Here is a 24,333-nt window from a genome sequence, read left to right as displayed (position 1 = left end):
GTTTTGTTTGTATATTATGGATAAGTTCTACAACATTTGATAAAAATCTTCAGAAAAGATCAGCCCACGCAAAGCCATACTTGTCTGAATTATTTTCACATTAAATTTACTGCCTCGTTAGAGAAATCTGGTTGTAAGAAATAAAAAAATATTATTACAAACCCCTTATTTTCTTTAGAATCAGTACAGACTTGTATTAATATCATAAAGTGTTTGGGTATTAAAAATAAAATTGCTACTATAATTTTTTTAGGGATGAAGTGAACTTTTTTCTTTCAGATATAATGCACAGTTCGGTTGAAGTTTGGATTGTAACTTTGGCAGTTGCTGTTATGGTGTATAAAGCAGGCTTACTACAGTAATTAATTTGTTCAAAATTCTTGCTTTAAGGCAGGGGTTCCCGACCTGTGGGCCACGGCCTACTGGGCTGCGACCTATTCACAACCGAAACACGTGAATCGCTGGCTGATGTGCCCAAGCGTTGCAGGGGCTCATGGCCCCACTCGCAGGAGCATTGGGGGCGCTTGGGGGCCCATTCGTGTGAGCATTGCAGGCACTCGGAGCCTCACTCACGCGAGTGTTGTGGGCGCTTGCAGCCCCACTCCCGTGAGTATCACAGGCACTTGTGGCCACACAAGTGTCAGTGCTCGCAGCCCCACTCGCACAAGCAACGGGTGCTCATGCACATGCATGCACCTACCCCTCCCACAAAACCATCTCCTCTACCCCACTCTGGGCTGCCAACCCAGAAAGGTCGAGGAGCTCTGCTTTAAGGTATTTCAACGAGTATTCTAGCTTTAATTTGTGGATCACAAGGTTTCTTTCTTTCTGTTCAAAAGAGTGCTCCAATAAATGAAAACATTATGTTATTGTTGCCATATTTACCAACATATATATTTATATTGGGAGCTGTAGTGTCGCAATGGTTAGAATGCAAGATTGCAGGCTAATTCTGCTGATTGCCGATTGTCAGCAGTTTGGCAGTTCGATTCTGACCAGCTCAAGTTTGGCTCAGCCTTTCACCCTTCCAAGGTCAGTAAAATGAGGACTCAGATTATTAGGGGCAATACACTGACTCTGTAAAACCACTTAGAAAGGCTGTAAAGCACTGTGAAATGAGTATATAAGTCTAACTGCTATTGCTAAGTGCTAGATTATATAATTTATCAGAATGCACATCCACCATTGCTTATTTTAGTTGGCACTTAAATTTCCCTTGGTTTCAAACAAATCTACACATTTCAGAAATAATCTGCCTTACAGATAATATGAAACATCTTCAGTACTTCTTCTGTGGATTATTTTCCAAGTTATCTCAGCATCTTTTATTTCCATTTGTTGACTTTTGTTATTTGAACTTAGATGGATCAAAGACGTCTGAACAGATGACACAAAGGAAATGAGGGCAGAGGAGAGAATGCAGCCCCTGTCATATAGAATCAACTCTCAGTGTAAAAGTTACACAGTCTTCTTTGTTTATTTGAAGCGGGGAAGTAAATGTCTAGTTTTATCATCCTAGTTTTGCCCAAGTTTAAACAGAGGTGTATTTCAACAACAGGAACACTGATCTAGAAATAGATCCAGCCTGTTCTGGATGAAGCTCCATTCTTTCTGAAGGTTCTAGATGTAAAGTTGTAGGACTTGGAACAGGACCTCCTTGCTGATGACATCCAGAAGTCTGGATGGCTCCTTTATTTTTTCAACCATAAAAAGAGTTTTTTAAAATGATACTTGTTAGATATGGATGAGTGGTTTCCTCTGGACCTCTTCCATATTGCTGCTGCCTGTTACTGCTATTTTAAACTGATCAGCTATTTTTAAAAAACGGATTGTTTTTTTTAATGAGCTTTGGTTTTAATTACTATGAACCATGGTCCCAAAGTAATATATTAACGTTACTACAGTAGCAAAGCTACATAGGCATTGACAGTGATGGAATTCAATTTTTTTTACTACCAGTTCTGTGGGCGGGGCTTGGCGGGCCTGGTGTGACTTGGTGGGCATGGCAGGGGAAGGATACTGCAAAATCTCCATTCCTACCCCACTCCAGGGGAAGGATATTGTAAAATCTCCATTCCCACCCCACTCTGGAGCCAGCCAGAGGTGGCATTTACCGGTTCTCTGAACTACTCAAAATTTCCGCTACTGGTTCTCCAGAACCTGTCAGAACCTGCTGAATTTCACCCCTGGGCATTGATAATAATAAACGGCCTTCATATCATCAGCTTCAGTTGGCTTGAACAGGGTAGCACAAACCTTTATGCAGTGTGTTTTATGCAAAAAACCCCTAAGTGTTGGAAAGAAGCTGTAAATTATAAACCACAGAAAAGGATTTCCTAACATAAACAGCAGAGTGCAGTGACCCAGCACATTCCTTCTATGCAGAAAATTCCAAGTTCAGGCTTTTTCATTTTAAATTAAAAATACACTAAAAAGCTTGCAGTGAAAAGGTCCTTATTTCTGGACGACTCAATAACAGAGGGATCAAAGGTCTTACTTAGCATAAGTTCATTGCTTATACACTCAACATATCTAAAATTATCATTCTCAGTCATTTGATTTACATTATGAATGAAATTGAAACAAGTCACCTTACAAAGTCATCCTTTATGACTTTAGCTTTAACTGACTGCAGAATTAACCCCACATCTTCATCTCTGAATCCCATTAATTATACATATTATACATACAGAACATTATATAGGAAGCTTCCCAATTGCCTAGATCTTATATTCAGAATGTCACAACTTTTTGGCAGCTGCTATCTATTATAAAACTGTAATAACATGGGAATTACTTTATTTTATTTTACAAATGTATAAATATTATATTTTTCAAAATAAATAAATAAGGAAGGAAGGAAAGGAAGGAAGGAAGGAAGGAAGGAAGGAAGGAAGGAAGGAAGGAAAGAAAGAAAGAAAGAAAGAAAGAAAGAATGAGAAAGAAAGAAAGAAAAAAGTCATACATGGCATTTCCCTCTGCATATTTTCACCACAACCAACAATGTTATGAGTAGATTGGTTGAGAGTGACTGACCAAATTCTTTCAGGGAGTTTCCATAGTTGAGAATGAACTTCAGCCTGGCTCTCTCTAAGCCTACACTTCCATTACATGAATCTTTTGTTTACACAAACAAAAAACATCTTCTTGTATCTTAAAAACTGATCTGAACTGATCCAAATTCATTTCATCATACATCTGATGAAGCTATTTATTTATAATTGATATGGCACTCATTCCAGTAAACCCTTGATGAAAGATTGTGCATTTGTTGGTCTTTTAAGGTATTCAAAAACAATTCATTGATTTGGCATCAAAAGTCCATCATGTCTTCCTCTGGAAATTCTACTATCTTCTTATCCATCATTCAAAGATTCACCCTTTTTCCACCAGAGACCATTCTAATGTTGGGTTCATTTGATATTATCCTAGATATTTTGACCCCATGGATTAGAGCTGAAGCCTTAAATATAGCAAGATGAGCATTTTGCCATTACATGAATTCAGAAATGAAGCAAGGCAGTCTTGGAAAGAAGATTGCTTGTAGTTTATTTACAACAGAATGTAAGAAAAGGCAGTTTTACAAACAATAATAAATAACTGAAAAAGCAACAATTATGTAAGTATGGAAACCATGAGACTGACTCTTCTATGCACGTCTTGTATTGTGTAACTTGGAGCATTTGGTCCTTCCTTCATTACACTAACCTTATCACCAAAAACTAACAAACAAACAAACAAAAAAACCCTCAGAAAATCTCACTACTATACACAACACTCAAAGTCACAAAGATTGTCACAGGAAAAAAACCAAAAAACTTATTTCTAGAAGGAACATTTAAAAAAACACCATAGACAATTGTAATTTTAAGACGATGCCATCCAAACAATAAGACCCTTCCCCACGATTAGTTTAGCTTCAAGCCTTTATGAAAACAGAAGACTGAAGGATGGTAATTAATGAGTTCCTAATGACAAGTTCATGAACCTTTCCCATCTTATGATTTAACTACCATGAAGTGCATACATTGGATGTCTTTTAAACAACAGCCATGTTCTAAAGTTCCAGTGCAGCAAATCCCAACCCAAAGTTGCATGAGAGGAATTTTGTTTGACTATAGGCCCTCAGCTAAGCATGGGAAGGCTAATATGAGTTTCGTCAGCCTGTTTTGACTTTTTCTGCTCATAGAGAGGAACTTCAGGATCCAACCTATGTGTGATTAAAGACACACATCTCTTATTATCGTTCACATAAAAACAGACGAGTAATTTTCATTTTTATTAACAAAGTTTTAAAAAGTTTCATTTAAAAAAAATGAAACATTGCCAATGTTTACAGTAAGAAAAATTGCCCAGAGCATTTCTATTCTAGATGATACCGTTCCAGCTGGGCTCTTTAACAGTAACTTGATTTATTTATTATCCCAACTTTTATGAATAATTCAAGGTGGCAAACATACCTAATATGCCTTCCTTTTCCTATTTTCCCTAGAACAACAACCTTGTGAAGTCTCTACCTGAAAATGGATTAGACGGTTTCTAGTTATTCAATATGAAATAATTGATCTAAACGTACACCAATTGAGGTATGTACACTGATATATGAAAAACAGCTAGGCTCAAATTTATTTTATGGCAATTTAACAACTTTCGTTGCAAACTTTCCTAGCAAATATAACCCCATGAAGATTTCTAGAACATGTACATGGACTTTTAAAGTTCTGTGTACATGGAAACCAGTTTTCAACAATAAAGTTTGAGCAACTTTCTTGAGACTCTCATGAATAAACTTAAAAAAAGCTTTTCTTCTTTTGCTTAGGAGGTCCAAGATGGGTCTTGAAACAGATAATTTCAGGACCCTCTTTTTTGATAGGAAAGGTTAATTTAATGCCAGAAGGACATATTCCTTTCAGAACATAGTCCTCCTTCCTCTTCTTAGCATTGATCAAATGTTTTCATTGAAAAAAGAGGGAATAGGCCTAGTCAGGCTTCAGTTTGCTTTGCTGCACCAGACCTTATTGAAAGTGCCACTTTGTTCCACAAAACAAATAGTTAAACATCCACAGGTCTGATCCTCACAAAAAACATACAGCTAAAAATATACAGCAGATTCTGTACAAATTAAACCAGACAAGTCAACAATACAACTCAGCCAAACTTTTTTCCCATGGAAAAGACACATTAGTGCAACCAAAAATATGCTAGAAATTTAATTTAGTTATTCTTCTTGTGTCAGAAATTATGTTTTTTGTTTCAAAAAACAGATGACAAAAATCAAGAAAGAAAAGTAAATTGGATAATTGACTACCTTAGTGGCAAAACCTATGGAAGAAAATCAGAATGTGACAAAAGAGTGTAAAATCATTTATGAAGAGCCTGAAAGTGTATATGCTGAAGAAACATCCATTTTATTTTGGCCAATTCCTGGAAATATAGGAAAAGCAAAGAGTAGGCAGATTGACACAGGGATTATGTCAACCATCATTTAGACATGCAGAAGAATCAAATTTTGTCTATTCATTATTAAGCACCCAATTTGGATAGCACATCAAGTTGAACAAATAATTCTTGCTGCAGCATTGAGAGCAGAAAGTATCATAGAAAAGTCCATTATTTTTCCATAGCATGCTATTGCCTTTCATTTTTGTACTTTTATGCAGCCTTTTAACAAGCATATTCTTTATAACTGAAAAACACCTGATCTTATTCCCAAGCCAAAGTATTGAGGAAGAAGTGAAATAGTTAATATAAATCAACACAATGATTTGATGTCTTGGCTTATCGATCTGTGCAAGATTCTAACAGCAGATACAGAGAAAGAAACATTTGGCTTAAAATTACAGAAATTATCATAATTTTCTGCTAACTTAAAGCCGCAAACTCAGGGTGTATGTATGTATAGAAATGTAATAATAATAATAATAGTAATAATAATAATAATAGTGAAACATGTATTAACAAGTGTCACACAAACTTCAGAGTGCTGAGCAAGACAGAAAAATATATTTTGAGTAATAACTGAGAAAAGGCATGAAGCTAAATGATGGGGGGAATTAAATACAGAATTAGAGCTACTACATATTTTGAGTTTTCAAATGCACATAGTGCATTCTATTCTCCCACTCTACCTTTCTATGACTAAAACCTAAACAACAGTTCTCTTGGTATGTACAATTTAAGTAAGTCACTTGAGAGTTAATTGGAGATTTAGGTCTGCTACACTTTTTCATATGAAAATTCATGCTGCGTGCTTACTAGAAATTTTTTATTATTCAAAGTTATCTTTATCCCCCCTGAGGTCTGGATATATATTTCTATATTCCCCTTGTACTAATGCTATATGTTTATGACACTTTCACAAATGATTCTAGTTTAGATGTGGTTAACTACTGACTTAATTTACTAAATTAGATTCTGAATGAATTGTAAGGAAAGGAACAGATGCCAAGTATCCTAAATTTAATATGGGGAAGTATCTTTAATTCCTGAGACTGAAGGGTGATGGAATTAGCAGGCCAATATTTTGTCTCTCAAAACTTTGTGGCTGGATACAACTAATATCTCTTTCTGAGGTACCAAAAGCCAAAAGAAAAACACTTCTATTTTCATTGTTGGAAAATAATACAATTGAAGTTGCTCAGGAAGCTGGCATGTTGTTTTGTTTATGTCAGAAGATTCCCACATTAACTGTTTTGCTCTTAAACAAGGACTAGATGGAGGCTTCTTAATGAGTTGTCAACTGTAGCAGTGCACCATATTTTCCTTTTCATTTTGAATTCAGGTGCCGGCACAGGTAGTCTTTGATTTACAACTGTAATGGAGCTGCCGGTTAGGGTCGTAAATTGTGACAGTTGTACAGTGGTCATCCACATGATTGACCTGATTTTATGACCTTTTCTGCAGTGGTTGTTAAGCAAACCAATTGTTTCCTATGGGTAGGTTTTGCCAAAAAACAGAAGCAAATGCCACTTTTGGGCAAAAAATGTAATAAAACACGGTCCTGGAACGTGGAATGCTACAAACAGCCATAAATGCAGGTTGGTTGCTGAGTGGCTGAAATGCTGTCATGTGACCACAGTGGTGGTGATGGGGAGGGGAGGCAGCTGTTGGAACTTTGGAATCAGGTTGTAAGTTCCCCGAGGTGGTCTGTTCTAACTCTGAACAATCGCTAAAAACTGGTTGGAAGTCAAGGACTACCCGTATTCAAAGGAAGTAATAATAATGAGCATAATTGAAAAAAAGTACCTCTTTTGGACAAAGCACTGATTCTCACTCTCTTGAGCATGATATACTAGACGTACTGGTAGACACACCTTTTTAAAAAATTGTTTGGAGCTCCCCAAGTTTTCTTTCTTAATTTTATTCATGGCTCAGCCTTACAATGTATTCACTATTTCATATATTTATATATGCAAGTGCAAGATTCTAAAAATCTTGTGTGTGCGTTTTGTTCTAAAAATCCTGTACGTATGTGTGTATTCACACACACACACACACAATTTTTAAAATGAGAGAAAGAATCCTCACAGTAAGCCTAACATATTTTATGCTACAATTTGTTGCTTTTGTTTTAACTGTCCAGCATGAACACCCTCAGCAAAACTTCAAGTTGTTGAATAGATGAATTGCTTACAACGTTGCAAAAAATGGCCTGACTTTTTAATGGGGGTTTTCAATCTCGACTTTCATTAATTTCATAGGAACTCAGAAGACCTGCATTGAATTATGAATTAATAATAGCATTGTTTCTTGGGATATATTTGTCCCATGGACTTTGGAGCCTATTTTATTTGTTTGTGTTTCCATTTTTCTTCCTACAATAGGTCCCAGTTCTCCAAAACCAACACAGAAAAGCTTCACAACAGCACAGAATAAAAAGGAGTTACAAATTTTTGTGCAAGATACAAATAGTTCCAGGGTCTCGAAATGATTATAATTTAAGACAAAGCTAGAGCACGTTGGTTCTTTAATTTTTGAAGAGCATTAAAGTGTGCATTAGCTACACCCAAATCCTGAGTTGTAATCTGTAAAAAGGAATCTGAATCTATTAGTATTCAAGTGTTGATCAGTGAATCAGCAGTTCCAAGGTTTACTTTAAGGTGCGTTCGGCCTGAGAGTAAAAAAGGATTTCAGAAATGGAGATATAATGGCTTGAAATGAGAAATGTAGCTAAGGAGAACCTCATTCTCTTGGGATGTCCTCGCAAGCTTCATGAAATCCCTGCAACCCTCTCCAGTCATCAACACTGCAATTTTAGATCTTCTGCTTGCAGCCATCACTACAAGAGGCCGCGTTTGCTTTTTTTTTTTACAAGCTACTTCATTCTGGATTGATAGCAACATTTGTCATATGGCTTAGAGCTTTAGTCTGGGAATCAGAGCACATGAACTATGACCTTGCATGCATTTAGCTAACTAGTTTCAGGGGAAGCCTAAGGGAATGGGGGAATGGGAAACGGCAGGATTCCAGATCAATATTTTTTAAAATCAAAACAACTACCATGAACTTTGCAAATGATATTCTGTCAGTCATAGCTTGTCATAAGGGAAAAAAAAAAGCCATGCTGGGTTTAGAGAGCATTTTTATCTGGGTCTGGCAGCGTGAGAGTTTCTGGGGCAGACTTTTTCCGCTGACGATCTTTGGGAACCGCTAGGAATTCCGGTGCGTCTGTGGACAGAGGTGTAGACGGAGCACTAGAAGGAGCACTGCGGATCAAAGAGGGAAGGGAGATATTCGAGATGGATATCGCAGGAGGGAAGATTCCAATTTTCTTGTTGGTGGCTTCCTGAGTTGCTCGTTCAAATTCTCGGACTTCATCCATAGTCATGTCTTCAAGGAGAAGGGAAAAAAAGAATGGGTTAGGACAACTGTGCAAGTTGGCATCCGCGCAAAGCTTTATTCAGGTGCTGTGTCTTTAAGGAGTCATGCCCGCCAAGTGTGTATATTTACTTAAGAGGAGATACCGCCACTAGTTCAGAAGTGATGCTGAAATCTCAGCAGCCGCATCTGAACAGCATTCATCTCACTGTTAGAGTTGCTAACCACTGAAAGAAGACTCTGGGACTGCAAAACAGAACTATTTTTTTCATATTGAGCAAAAAACATAAGATAGCAACATTTGTTTATTTCCAGAATTACAGTGGTGCTCGACTTAAGACCACAATTTTTTGTTGCTAAGCAAGGCAGTTGTTAAGTGAGTTGCACTTCATTTTACAGCCTTTTTTTGCCACAGTTGTTAAGTGGATCACAGCACCTGAATTTTGTTCACGTGACCAGGGGGATGGTCGTAAGTGTGACAAATGGTCATAGGTCAATTTTTTTCAGTGCTGTTGTAATTTCAATCAATGGTTGTAAGTCGAGGATTACCAGTATATTTTTATCTGGTTTCATTCAAAACAAGGATGAAAGTCACAAAAATGAAAGCTGAAACAAACTATCGGAGATAAGATGGAGCCTTTGCTTCAGCTAGTATCTAGTGGTCATTCTAACTTGTTTTAGGTCAGTGTGGGCGAACCTTTTCAGCACCGACTGCTGAAACGGGAGCGTGCCCAGGGGGGAGCGCCAGAAACTGAAAGAGCAGTTTCCCGGCATGCACGCATGGGAGCGCTGGATACCAGAAGAGCAGTTCCTTGGTGCACATGCGCTCACTGGGAAGCTGAGCTTCCAGTTTCCAGCATGCTCATGTGTGCTGGTTAAATGGTCTTCCAGTTTCTGGTGCGCATGCATGTGCAAAAACCACCTGGCCGGCACGCATGTACACTCCAGAACCCGAAACAGCAACGGGCGACAGCTGGCATGCCTGGAGAGATGGCTCTGCATGTCACTTCCAGCACGCGTGCCATAGATTCACCATCACTGTTTTAGGTCATCATGCTTATTATAGGGTTCTCTGATTCTTTTGTATAGGATTTTCTTATCAATGAGTTATAATGTAGCCATAGCCATATATCCAGTGGGCTGCACCCACTTTATGAAATAGTTTTATTGTATGGTAAAATTGTATTCATCTCTCTCCTGCCTGCCTTTCCCTTCATCTTCTCTGGAGGTGCTGCCTTCAAACCTCTGGAAAAAGAAATTAAGTTCCATGGGAATATTTCAAAGAGACACTGCTTGCAATTATTCATCAGCAGATAGTAATGTAATTCTGAATACAGGTTGAAAATAAAAATTTGAAAGAGTTTAAAGTACTCTTATATTTTATACGGTAAGTTATATTTCACGATGGAAGCATTTCTATTTTTATTTGCATCTGCTGATCTTTTTGCCCAAATGGAATAACTTTTAGGGTTTACTGGCATTTCCTACTAGACAACAAGGACACTTTTATATTGTTAAATGCTGCTTTGTTAATACAGTGGGTAAATGATGCCCATACTGTTAGTCTTAATTGTTAATAGTTGTGCAATCTTTCACCAGCATGGAATATTTTTCCTCTTTTTTTGGAGGGGGGCATGTGGTATGGTCATAATTAAGCCTTTTAGGACAAGAAGAGTCACTTATAATTTCACCTTTTTAAAAAAGTGAATAGGAAAACTGCAGTAAGAAACCTTGATGTTTTATTGTTCTATCGGTTTCCAAGCTGTCGAATACAACATAGCTGCAGTTCTCTCATGTATTTTTAAAAATATACAAATATACTTATAACCACAATTGAGCCCCAAATTTCTGTTACGTGAGACATTTGTTAAATGAGTTTTGCCCCATTTTACGGGGCAGTTGTTAAGTGAATCACTGCAACTGATACGTTAGTAACCCAGTTGTTAAGTGAATCTGGCTTTTCCATCGACTTTCCTCATCAGAAGGTCGCAAAAGATGATCACATGATTTTGGGACACAGCAATAGTCATAAATATGAAGCAAATTGCCAAGCATCTGAATTTTGATCATATGATTATGGGGATGCTGCACAGGTCATAACTGTGCAAAACTATCATAAGTGTTGTTTTTCAGTGTTGTAACTTTGAATAATCACTAAACAAACCTCATATTAAAGTTTAGATAAGGAGAATAATTTAATTCTGTCATCTTCCAGATACAGTGTGAAATTTTCTGTGCACACATATGTATCATATGCCTACAGAAAAGCATATCAATATTGTACTAAAAATAGTTGAGATTATTATAAATGAAGCTCCAGTGTTTTAAAATTCAACAAAAATATTATTAAAAAATTCAATCTAAGTAAACAGTTGAAAAAAGTCAACACACATTTCATTCCTAACATGAGAAGGAACTCAAGTGAAGGCAACAAATGAACTGTGCCCCCTGCTAGTTAAAATTTATTGAAAAATATATAGTGGTTTTTTCTTCTAACAGCCATGAATTGTTAGAATTCAGTTGTTACATGTAGTACACCTGAAATAACTGCACTGCCTAATTATGGCTATAACAAAAGCTCAATGTAGCCAGGTCAGATTCTTTACCTAACTGAAAGAACTTGGATTTTTATTCAGATACATAAAATATTACATATTGAATAATTCCACCAGATGGCAGAGTTACTTTGTTGTAATGTGCGTTTCCTTCAAACATACATTACAAATTTCATAGAGTAAATATCTCCTTTGTTTTTTTTCCTTCTAACAGTTCAAAATTCAAGATGGGTTCAGGAAAAGGTCATTTGAGGTTTCTGCACTTCAAGCCAGGTTAATGTTTTGAATATTGGGGAAGAGTTTCTTTAATCACAAGAAATTCCAGCTTCCTTTGAGTTTCAACTTTCCTGCAGTGAGCATGGATTCCTAAGGAAGGTAACTAAGAGAAGTACAAACACAAATAACAAACAAATGGTTGTTATGAGCTATTTGAAACCATATACTCAGGGAAAATTTAATTAATAAAGTTTTAAATTACCACTCATCACTTCTGGGAGATGAATAGTGTGAAAGACTTAAAAAAGAGCAATTGGTACTGATATCAATATTATATGGCTTCTCAATAACTTGGATTAAAGTCATGACAAAGGCAAGAGAGAAGCATGGAAACGGAAATCTACCATAAGACTGGCTTTATTACTTCTTGATTTATTGATATTTACAGGTATTCCTCGACTTACAAACACAATTGAGCCCAAAATTTCTGTTGCTAAGAGAGACATTTGTTAAGTGAATGTAGCCCTATTTTACAACCTTACTTGCCACAGTTACATGAATCACTACAGTTGTTAAATTAATAATGTGGTGGCTAAGTGTATCTAGCTTCCACATTGCTTGTCGTAAGGTCGCAAAAAGTGAACAATGCGACCAGCATAAATATGAATCAGCTGCCAAGCATCTGAATTTTGATCACGTGATCCTAGAGATGCTGCAACGGTCATAAGTATGAAAAAGAGTCGTAAGTCAGTTTTTTTCCAATGCCACTGTAAACTTTGAGCGGTCACTAAATGAACTGTTGTAGGTTGAGGACTACCTACATTTAATCTTCGCTGACAAGATAAAATTCTCTATCTGTATTTATTTATTCCAGGAAAACAAAGTTCAGACATATGGATTTTATTGCATCAAAATTGTGGTGATAATTATGAAAGATTTCCAGGGCCCCCCATTTATTGAACATTTAGGCCAAAATGATCATTGAGATATCTTGTCCCTGTTCCCCCCGCCCATATGTCAAGGGCCAGCAGGGGAAGAGGTATCCTTTCCACCGGTTTCTAGTTTTGATAACAACCTAATTTAGGATTATTTACTTTTGACCATGTGAGATCTTAATACCGGTAGTCCTCAACTTACAACATTTCATTTAGTGACTGTTCCAAGTTACAACGGCACTGAAAAAAGTGTCTTATGATCGTTTTTCACAGTTACAACCTTTGTAGTATCCCCATGATCATGTGATCAAAATTCAGATGCTTGGCAATTGGCTTATACTTATGACTGTTGCTGTGTCCTAAGGTTCTGCAACCTTTTGACAAGCAAAGTCAATGGGGAAGCCCGATTCACTTAACAAGCCGGTTTCTAATTTATCAACTGCAGTGAGTCACTTAACAACTGTGGCAAGGTAGATCATAAAATCGGGCAAAACTCACTTAACCAACGTCTCACTTAACAACAGAAATTTTGGGCTCAATTGTGGTCATAAGTTGAGGACTATCTATATGAAAAAAGAGAGCATAAAAGGTACATTCTTATGAAAAATTGTTTGTTTGTTTTTTTGCAAGAATTCCCATTGCCATTAAACAATTTATTCTTTGTCTATTCCAGTATCCAGCTAGGTGGTACCATCTACCAGTAGTTAAACTTATTAGATTTTCAAAAACTAAACCTGGTTTAGTCTTTGGATGGGGGAGTATAAGAAAAACCAGGAAAGTATAATGGATGGTTTAAAAATAATTGTGAAGAAGGCAATGGCAAAATGCTTCTGTACTGTTGCCAAGAATCTTATCTATGAAGTCATCCAGAGCTGAGCTTGACTGAAGGAGAGTTTACTTATCCCAAATTAATGCTTTTTTCCTTGGAGATAAAAGTGCCGCTTCCATCTCTTTTTCCTATTTGGTTACTGCTCCTTGACTGAAATGCAACAATTTTAACGGAATGAGAAAGTGATAATGCCCACTTGCATAAAATACCAGTCTGATTTGCATATAACAAAACATGTATTATTACTTAATTTTTTCCCAGCATGGTATGAAGAATGAACCCATCCATTATGTCTGAGTATTATATGCCAACAAACTGGACCATTATAGCTTGTTAAATAAACCAAAATTTAAAAGAAGTCCTAACTCAGCCATCTGAACCAGGATACTATTATCTATTTCTGAAGAAAACTGTAGCATTGGGATATTAATTGCCTGAATCTGATCTAATAGATCACAGCCAGTGACAGAAAGGATTGTTCCATCAATAGGCAGAGCGAACAGAGACAAAACTGCCACATAGTACATTCAGTTAAGCCGAACCTGACAATTTCATTTTCCTTGGAGATAACTCACTGCAACCAAAGATGCGTATGGACATGCAGTGCATCGTCCCTTGGGTTTATTTTTGATTCATAATTCAAGGATAGATGTAATCAGCAACTCAAATGCCATTCGCTTTGCCATGTCTATTTTTTTAAAGCTTAGCAGAACATTCGTTCAAAAATGAGCACCGGTTTCTTGTTTTATTTGAAACACGTACACCTTAAAGCCCCTTAATTTTTTTTTAAATCCCATTGTTAAAAAGACAAGAGACTCTTTCGACAAAAGAGAAAAGGAATGTTCTGAAGGCATCACAGGGAAACGAGATATCAGTACCTCTGTCCAGCCGTCTCAGAAAATTCTGAGAATTCAATTTTTAAGCAATAATTATACATGGAAACACATCTATATCTATATCTGTATCTACCAGTATATCTATCTATATATCTGTATCTATCTATATCACTATATCTGTCTGTCTGTCTGTCTGTCTATCTATCTATCTATCTATCTATCTATCTATCTATCTATCTATCTATCTATCTCTATCCCCCCCTCTATCTGTATCCCTCTCTCTCTCTCTCCCCCTCCTCTATCCCACCCTCTATCTGTATCCCTCTATCTATCTATTTATAATCTATCTCTCTCTCCCCTCCTCTATCCCACCCTCTATCTGTATCCCTCTATCTATCTATTTATAATCTATCTATCTATCTATCTATCTATCTATCTATCTATATCATCTATCTATCTATCTATCTATCTATCTATCTATCTCTCTATCCTCCTCCTCCTCCTCCATCTATCTGTATCCTCTCTCTCTCTATCCCACTCCTCTATCCCACCTCTATCTGTATCCTCTCTCTCTCTCTCTCTATCCCCTCTATCCCACCTCTATCTGTATCCTCTCTCTATCTCTCTCTCTCTGTCCCCTCCTCTATCCCACCCTCTATCTGTATCCCTCTCTCTCTCTCTCCCCCTCCTCTATCCCACCCTCTATCTGTATCCCTCTCTCTCTCTCTCTCTCTCTCTTTCTCTCTATCCCCCTCCTCTATCCCACCCTCTATCTGTATCCCTCTACCCCTATCTATCTATCTATCTATCTATCTATCTATCTATCTATCTATCTATCTATCTATCTATCTATCTATCTATCTATCTATCTATCTATCTATGGCTTCTACTCTGAGCCAACCCACCAAAATATATAAGCTTGCAAAACCTTTTTCAACCTTGTGTTGATCCTTCCAGAACTTGATGGGGAAAATGCAATGTGAGAGGCAGACAGTGGCAGTGACCAGGCCTATTCCCATAGCAATCTCCTAAAGCTCAGCATGTTCTGTTCCTTGTTTGCATTAGGAGATGGTGGGCAATATTTTTAAAGGCACTACATACACTTCCTTTGGCATGGCTCTCTATTTCATCCACAGGAGATGAATGTTGATTGCACACTTTAATGTTCGTTTTTTCATGCATATTTTTCTCAAACTCTCGAACATCCCCGAAAGTCATATCTGAAAAAAGTTCAAGACGATGGGACCTCCCATTAATTCAAGCTCATTTTTTAATCAAAGGAAAAATTCTAGGGGGAAAAAAAATCCTTCCTAGCAAAAGCCACAAAAGCAGGAAGCCAATTCGGGCATCAGTAGGCAAACAGCTAGATAAACCAGCCAAGGAAGGTAAGTTATAAGAAGGATCAGTTAAAAGGAATCGCACAGATTTGGAAAGTGGTTATTTCTGTGAAATGAGCTAGGCAAGAAGAATGCAGGGTGCAGGCTTTGCCAAAGGCAGACATCTTCTAAAATAAATTTAGAAGATTTCCTGGTGGAAAAAAGAGGAAGGGTTAAAGAACAGCTGAAAAAAACTACTTACCTTATCAGGAACTTTGCAACACAATTATAGAGTACTACTTTAAATAACATTATGCTCCCTATTAATATATGAAATTGTTTTCACACTGCCTGGTTTAGACTGTAAGGAATATTGAACCATGTAGATCAGGGCTGTCAAACTCCCGGCCCACGGATCAGATACGTCATGCGCTGGCTATGCCCACAACTGGTTTAGTGAAGGGAGAAAAAGTCCCAATATGTCACGTGATGCCACCGTGACAATTTGAGTTTGACATCCCTGATGTAGATTAATAGCAGAGTACTGGCGAGTAATAGATTAACTGAAAATTTTAAATGCTTTGAAAGTCAAGCTACCGTCAGTATCTCTTCATTTTTTTTAATAGTAAGGCTATCCAGTAGAATTATACACAATCCAGTTCTCCCACAATAGTGGTAACATGAATATGTGGGCAATATTAAAAATATCTACAGGAGTATGTGCACATTGAAATTTGTTTTCTCCTCTGGAGGAAAGAATGTTCCTATATTGCAGTAGATGCCATTAAATTATATTCTTTTAGCATTTTCCTGTTTTAGCACATTCTAGTAGTTCAACTCTCATAATATGTTCCATTAGTACTTATATGATTCACGTATCACGTTTTCCATTTTTTCCCTCACTTAAAATTAAGGCGCATTAAAAGGCACTGATCAAAGCAGCTTATAAGCAATGGGACCAGCATGATCAGAAGCATTTCTGCCAAGCAGCATTCATGTTCTTCGTTAGCAACTTTGAAGTTAATGCAAGAAGGCTGCCTTACGGCAAAGCTAACGGTGTATTAGTCAAGGATCTTACACATGTCTACAGGATAGTAAGTCACACTAAAATCATGGCAACAGGTCTTTGTAAACAAGTTTAGGATTGAGGATTAGTCTGCAATTAGAAGATGAAGCCCTTGCATCAACAAAATATGCATTTCAAAATAATTTAGATCTTGAGCAGTTCTATATTAGTCTAAGGAATTCATCTGATACCTCTAAGAAATGTTGAAGATTGGTCAAAGTTGTAAAATATTCTATTTCTTTATATTCATCTACTGTTATTCAACAATAATAATCCAAATACAGAGTTGACAGGAAAATGTAAGTGCTCATGATTCTCATGTATTTACAGTAATTATTTGGGGCCTGCCAAAAAGTTATTAGCACCATCATCGCAGGTAACTCAGTTATAAGAAAAGACCTTAAAAGCTAAAACGAAAGGACTTTTGCAACAGGACATTTACCGGTATGTCAAATGATAAAACAGATAAAACAGCTATTCTCCTGAGAGAAACAAACTCCAGTGATATTTCCTTTAAAGATTTATTATCTTTTTATACCTAAATGAAATTTTAATTTTTGAAAAGTGGTTCAGGTCTGGATAATAAAGGTTGGCTGGGAGGTTCAATTATAAATCTGAATAAGTTCTAATATTGATTACAGTGCATTTAATGGAGCAAAATGTCAATTTTCCTGATGACCAGACTCATTTCACTCTCCTATCCTTATTCCATGTTTTCTAACTTAGACAAATAGGGACAATTGATTGATTGCAAATATTTATTACAGTGAATAACTTTTTTTATTTTATTAAAGAAAAAATAAACTTATCTAATATAAAATAATATTAATTATACCAAAGTTTACAATTTAATCATTATGCTAATTTTTATAGTTGATATCTCTTTACAATATAAGTTTGAAAGCTTAGTTATTTAATTGATTTATTGCATTTATACCAATGTATATTTATATTTATTATCCACTGCAACAAAGCAGTAGATTTAAATTGGATCTATTGAATGAGGTTTTTCAACCCATTTCATAATCTTCAATTTTTCTGATCCATGAATGCCCTTATTCAGCATGCAAGTGAACATTATGAAACAGGGCAGAAACAATACAGAATTATGGTTTGGAGCTTGGAACAAAGCCATAAACTTGAATGTTTGCCTGTCTCAAGTTTGGAGAAGTGGAAACTTCTGCAGAATTGTTGCTTGGCAAGGATATCCCTAACACAATTAACGATTTCTATTTCTCCTTTACTCTAAGCACTCAAGGCCACCGATATTACTGTCTCCCTTCATTTTATCTCCACAAAAATTCCCTAGCCTTATATAGATTAGTTGAGAGACTGATTGGCTGAAACTCATCCATGCATTGAGTTTCCATGATTGGTGATAGAATGGAAACTATTCCTAGGACATTTTAGCCATTACATCATGGTGCTGGTGTTGAAATTCAAACCAGATTTTTAATATCACAATATGGAGTTTAGTACTACTCTTTAAAACAGGTATGTTAGATTTGAACCCTGATAAATTTAGAATTTAATTCAAATTAAAGTTGCTACTTAGAGTTACAGATACTAAAGTACACATTTGATAAAATTATGAAGCCAGCATTGCAGCAGGATTGTACCCAGAGCTGCAAACAAGTATAAACATTCTAAAATTCTTAGCATTTTGTCTGAAGGATAGAACACCCTCTCTTCCATGTTAACTATTCTAATAAAACAACTTGAATAAAAATAAGCAGGTCACTCAGTAGATGTCTGAAATAGTTCTTGTGCTTCTAAATAGTTCTCTTAAAGAAAAAAAACACCATGACTTACCATACCACTCATCCACCCACGCAAATGCTTGTCGGTGACCAATTAGCAATATGTCTTTGACCACCTAGGAGAATTAAGAAAGATTAAAAGACTTGAGAGGACACGAGCCACAAACAATAGTTTGTGATAGAGGTAAAAAACATGGAGTATGGGCCTCTGGTGGCTCAGCAGACTAAGTCTGTCTGTTATTAACACAGCTGCTTGTAATTACTGCAGGTTCAAGTCCCACTAGGCCCAAGGTTGACTCAGCCAATCCTTTATAAGGTAGGTAAAATGAAGACCCAGATTGTTGGGGGCAATAAATGTTGACTTTGTATATAATATACAAATGGATGAAGACTATTGCTTACCACAGTGTAAGCCGCCCTGAGTCTTCGGAGAAAGGCGGGATATAAATTAAAAAAAAAAAAAGTATCAGGATCACTTAAAGATCTCTGAAAGCCTCAGGAATGGTCTTCGGAGACCTTCAGGAACTGTTAATTTGGCTTTCTAATTAAAGAAAACCATGAAATCCAGGTCTAGAAAGTAGAGTACAGGTAGTCTTTGACTTACAACAGTTTGTTTAGTGACTGTTCAAAGTTACAACAGGACTGAAAAAAGTGTCTGATGACCATTTTTCACATTTATGACAGTGGTGAAATCCAATTTTTTTTACTACCAGTTCTGTGGGCATGGCTTGGTGGCCGTGTCAGGGGAAGGATACTGCAAAATCTCCATTCCCACCCTATTCTGGGGCCAGCCAGAGGTGGTATTTGCCGGTTTTCCGAACTACTCAAAATTTCCACTACTGGTTCTCTAGAATCTGTCAGGACCTGCTGGATTTCACCCCTGATTTATGACCATTGCAGCATCCCTGTACGTAGTCATGTGATTTACACTCGGATACTTAACAACTGGTTCACCTTTATGATGGTTGCAGTGTCCTGGGGTCATGTGATCCCCTTTTGTGGCCTTGTGACCAGCAAAGTCAATGGGGAAGCCAGATTCACTTAACAAAGATATTACTGATTTAACAATGGCAGTGATTCACTTAACAAACGTGGCAAAAGAAAAAAATGATAAAATGGAGCAAAACTCACTTAACAAATTTCTCACTTAGTAACATACGTTTTGGGCTCAACTGTGGTCATAAATCAAGGACCCCCTGTAATGTTATTCAATATACTTAAGTTAGAGGAGGGGGTTCCTTTTGAGTGTACAAGTGCCTTCCCTGACTGTCCCAATGTGGTTTCTACCCCAGAGTTAGTTTGTTGCACAATTCTCTCTCTGCTTCTGGGATTCCCATTTTCAATTTTTTCTTCGCGCCATGTGACTCTGGCTTCCCAGCAGTTTCCCACATTGTTTACAGTGAGCAAGTCAGGTGGAGAAGTTTGCTCTTTGTGCTTGCCTTTGATGCCCCCCCCCCTCTTAAATCTTCTGATAAATATTTTATCCTTTCTGTAGGGTACCATCCTAGGAAGGAACAACAGCAGCAACAGCAGCTTTGCTTGAATAGGATCAGCAACATGAAAGCATTCCTCTCCCATGTTCCTGAAGATTGTAGGCAGCCTAAGAGAATTCTTACAACTAGAACCAAGTGACAAACTGTTTGAAGCAGGGGGTCTCCAACCTTGGTCCCTTTAAGACTTGTGGACTTCAACTCCCAGAGTTCCTCAGCAGCTGGCTGAGGAACTCTGGGAGTTGAAATCCACAAGTCTTAAAGGGACCAAGGTTGGAGACCCCTGGTTTGAACCCTAGATCACACTTTTTCAATTGTTTTTTTCCCCTACCTTCAAGAGCCAAAGAAGACAAGGTGGTAACAAGCTGAAGCCATTAGAGGGCAGCACCTGATTTTACCCTTTGCACTGTTTAGGTTTTGAGAAATTCTGTAAAATTGGCACTTTCAAACTGTCAGAGGCTTAAGAGCCCTACTCCAGTGGTGGAATTTAGCCGGTTCTATCCGGTTCATGTGAACCAGGCTGCGGGAGGCTCCACCCACCCGCCTGGAAGTCATCATGTCCCGTTTTTGACGATCTGTGCATGCACGCACATTTTTGAACCGGTAGCAAAAGTAAGTGAATACCACCCCTGCCCTACTCTGTTGGTTTTGGGGGGTTGAGGAGTGACAATTATGTCTCTGCTATTCAACTGCTTGCCCTCATGAGAAGTTAGGAAGGTGTCAAAAAGATACAAGGATTCTTAGGGACTGAAAACTGATTTTACCACGTCTGGTAAGGATCCCCTTGATATTCCTGGCATCTTAATGGAAAATATATTTTCTGCAAGCCCTGGATAATTCTCCCATCCTCTTAGGGTGAAGTTGGCGAGTGACTTTGTGGCTAGAACTAAACACCCATTGACAGGCTTACTATTAGCTTACTTTCCCATCTATCACATGGGGTGAATGATAATTCTTTTGGCTTAACGTTTTTATTGAGTTATAAGATAAAATAAGGTCCAAATTTAAAAGTAAATCAGAGAACAGTGGGGAGGAAGAGGGAGAAGAGTAGTGAAGAAGGGTGGGGAAAAAACAATAGCAAGTAGTAATAAAGTGGTTTGTGCAATAAGAAGTGCATGTTATCTTTGAGTAGCTAGATGGAAAAGCAAGTTCCTGCTTTGTACAACTGAGCAGAGGAGAACTAGGGTCATGGCAGCAGGCAACTTTTGAGGGAGGGCTCATAAACTAACAGCATGCATTGCATTCTTGTTTACTGGATCCCAAGACATAAAACAGTATATACAAGTAGTCCTCAACTTACAACCATTTGTTTGAAGTTACAATGGCACTGAAAAAAGTAACTTGTGACTGTCGCAGCTTCTCCATGGTCACGTGATCAAAATTCAGATGCTTGGCAACTGGCATGTATTTACGATAGCTGTCCTATCCTAGGGTCATGCAATCACTTTTTGCGAACTTCTAACAATCAAAGTCAATGGGGAAGCCAGATGCATTTAACTGACTTAAAAGCTGAATGATTGATTTAACAGCGGTGGCAAGAAAGGTTACGAAATGGGACTAAATTCACTTAAGAACTGTCTTGCTTAGCAATGGAAATTTTATGCTCAATTGTGGTTGTAAGTCGAGGACTACTTGTACCTATATACTAAGATACAATCTTTTAGTAGATGGAGTACAAGGTTTGACTTAGTGTTAAATATTTCTGTTTAAAACAAAGCAACATGGCCCCTGATATACGGTATTTAGTTTTGCTTCTAAATCCTGGGGAAAGGTATTAAAATGGGGTATTTAGAATCCAGGCAACCTCCTCTCCAAAAAGCAAGTCAAGAATTGGGACATAATTCAAAGAAAGTGAAATTCATTCTCTTTGAAACATGGAACAGCTGTTTATCATCAGGGTAGATTGGACTCCATGTATACTCAGTTAGATGCAAATAATCATCAGAAATAGTCCTGCATTCCCTGAAAATAACATCCATATCCTCTTATACTCTGCAGAATTTCCTTGTTCTTCCTTGTCTGTTTCAGACCTTCAATCTAAGATAAGCCAAAAATGTTCAGAATCCGAGGACATAAATTACAAGCAGATTAAATTAGCAAGTAAACACTAGCTAAGGATTTATCTCTCTCTTTCATGCACATCAAAGGCATCAAAGGGAAGAGAAATGTTGGTTAGTTTTCATGTGTTCATTCAAACTTTTATGCATGTTTCTGTCAAAATAGAGTAAAAAACAGTGCTGCTGTGGGTCAGCAGCCATGGTGCTTGTCAGCAGAAACTACCTGGGAAAGCGTTAATCATGCAATTTTGAAAGAAAATTAGTGTTGGTAAATTGAAATAACGACAGGGCCTCTAAGAAAGCTTTTTCTAATAAGCTGTGTATTCTTTCAATAGGATAAAGCTAATCTGATTAGGGCCAAGGAACCAGCACAACTTCCTTCAAGATAAATACTTCAACTGTACAACTTAATTGTTTTTAAGAAATACGTAAAAGGAAATAACATTCAATGAAAATGCGTGTTGTATTGAGAAAGTGGACAGAGATTATTTATTATTTTTCTCTAATTATAGGGAGATGGACTCAAATGTGGCCAGCTTAACTTGGCAATTCTCCACTCGATGGATTGGTGGCATCCACCAACTTTGCAGTCTTAAAAATGGATTAGGTAAATTCATGGAGAAGACAAAGGCTGTAGGTGATCTCCTGGACAGGAGTCATGATTTGCCTTGAAGTTTTAGAAGTATCTGCCTCCTCTTTTCTTCTTAAAAGAAATCTTAATTATTCTGATTCCTTATATTCAGAATGACATGCAATTCTGAATACTGGAAAACTAAGTCGTACCAGATAATTGCTTCTCGTTATGAGCTTTCAGAAGGACATAATTCATCTCAGTCTTAACTTTTTCCCTTCAGCTCCTGCCCTAACTTCTTTTTGTTGGCACTGTTTCATAGTTCCATTGTTTATTTTTCTGAGTCAATCATTCCTTGCCTTCTGGTTGCTTTTAATTCTGCCATCCTTAATTCTTCTTTCTCTCTTTCTTTCCCTTATACACCACTCAGTGAAAGCTCAGTGGATTTATAAATGGATTTTCATATATAAATTATCATGATGCATCTCTATCAGGCCGAGATTTGCAACATCATGGTAAAGCATGTAGATTTTCATGGAAATCACTCTCATTATGGTTAAAGAACGTTATATTTTGGAATAAATGTACACACTATTTCCTGTGAGGTTTTTTTTTTTCATTGTTAACTTTTAATAGATATCCATTGTGGTTGTGTTTAATCCTTGAATCAAATTATTGCGATCCTGATGTGATGCAAACTCTTTTTTAGTTTCGGTAGGGTTTTACGCATTAGGACCCTTAGAAAACATATAATCAGAGAGACTTTCCTCACCAGGAAATGTCAGTCCTTTCTGTAGCTTTATAATCTCTTGGCAAGATAGCAGTATGTTCCCCGCCTCTTCGTGTTTCTTAGCTGGCTAATGAACTGTATTCTCCTTATTGTGGTAGAGCAGGGATCTGCAAATTTGGCTCTTTTAAGACTTGTGGACTTCAACTCCCAGAGTTCCTCAGCCAGCAAAGCAAAGCAAGGCTTTTCATCAACTTTTTGAATAATTCTCATTGCTGATCGTTCAACTTGCCACCATTTTCTCCACATAAAAGCTGTACAGGAAAGGCAGGGGGGACACTGTCCTTTACTTACCTTATGAACAAACTGCTCAACTCGAGTCTGAAGTCCCCATACTTCAAATTTCACAGATACAAGTTTGTAGGAGCACATAATAGGGTCTTGTGTTTCTCTCCAACCTTCTTTTAATAGACCTCTCCCAGTCTTCTCTGATTTGAAGCATTTAGGATCCTATTGAGAACAAGAAGACTGAGTGAGCAACCTAGTTAAGAAATCTACTTTTGAAAAAAAAAGAACTATTTGTTGTTACAGGTAGTCCTTGACTTATGACCACAATTGAGCCCAGTTTTTTATTGTTAAGTGAAAATTCTACCCCATTTTACAATCTTGCCACATTTGTTAAGCGAATCATTGCAGTTTAACATGTAACATGATTGTTAAGTGAATCTGGTTTCATCATTGACTTTGCTTGTCAGGTCACAGAAAGTGATCACATGACCCCCAGAACACTGCAACTGTCATAAATATGAATCAAATGCCAATTTAATCACATGACCATGGGATAACCATTTTATAAGTTTTATAAGTTTTTTAATGTCTGTTTTTAGTATTGCATGTGTTTTCATTGTATTTTATCTTGGCTGTAAACCGCCCTGAGTCCTTCGGGAGAAGGGCGGTATACAAATAAAAATATTATTATTATTATTATTATTATTATTATTATTATTATTATTATTATTATTATTATTATTATTATTATTATTATTGTTATTATTGTTATTATTGTTATTGTTATTATTGTTATTGTTATTATTGTTATTATTATTACGCAATGGTCATAAATGAAAAATGATCATAAATCATTTTTTTCAGTGCTGT

At 37.0% G+C, this 24,333-nt stretch overlaps 1 protein-coding gene across 1 annotated transcript in view; it reads right to left on the bottom strand.

Annotated features, from left to right (window-relative positions):
* Nucleotides 1–3,523: 3,523 nt before the first annotated feature.
* PITPNC1 (phosphatidylinositol transfer protein cytoplasmic 1) overlaps nt 3,524–24,333 on the bottom strand; it is a 203,204-nt gene continuing 182,394 nt past the window's right edge. The window contains exons 7-9 of the mRNA XM_058166320.1: nt 23,530–23,685; nt 18,383–18,446; nt 3,524–8,829 (exon numbers count right to left, since the gene is read on the bottom strand). Of these exons, the coding sequence (XP_058022303.1) occupies nt 8,570–8,829; nt 18,383–18,446; nt 23,530–23,685 (480 nt within the window). The 3' untranslated portion in view covers nt 3,524–8,569. The remainder of the gene's footprint in view (nt 8,830–18,382; nt 18,447–23,529; nt 23,686–24,333) is intronic.

The sequence above is a fragment of the Ahaetulla prasina genome, chromosome 2 (assembly GCF_028640845.1).
Source record: "Ahaetulla prasina isolate Xishuangbanna chromosome 2, ASM2864084v1, whole genome shotgun sequence".
Taxonomy (NCBI): domain Eukaryota; kingdom Metazoa; phylum Chordata; class Lepidosauria; order Squamata; family Colubridae; genus Ahaetulla; species Ahaetulla prasina.
The sequence above is the reverse complement of the archived record's forward strand: the minus strand, read 5'-3'. Positions and strand labels throughout refer to the sequence as shown.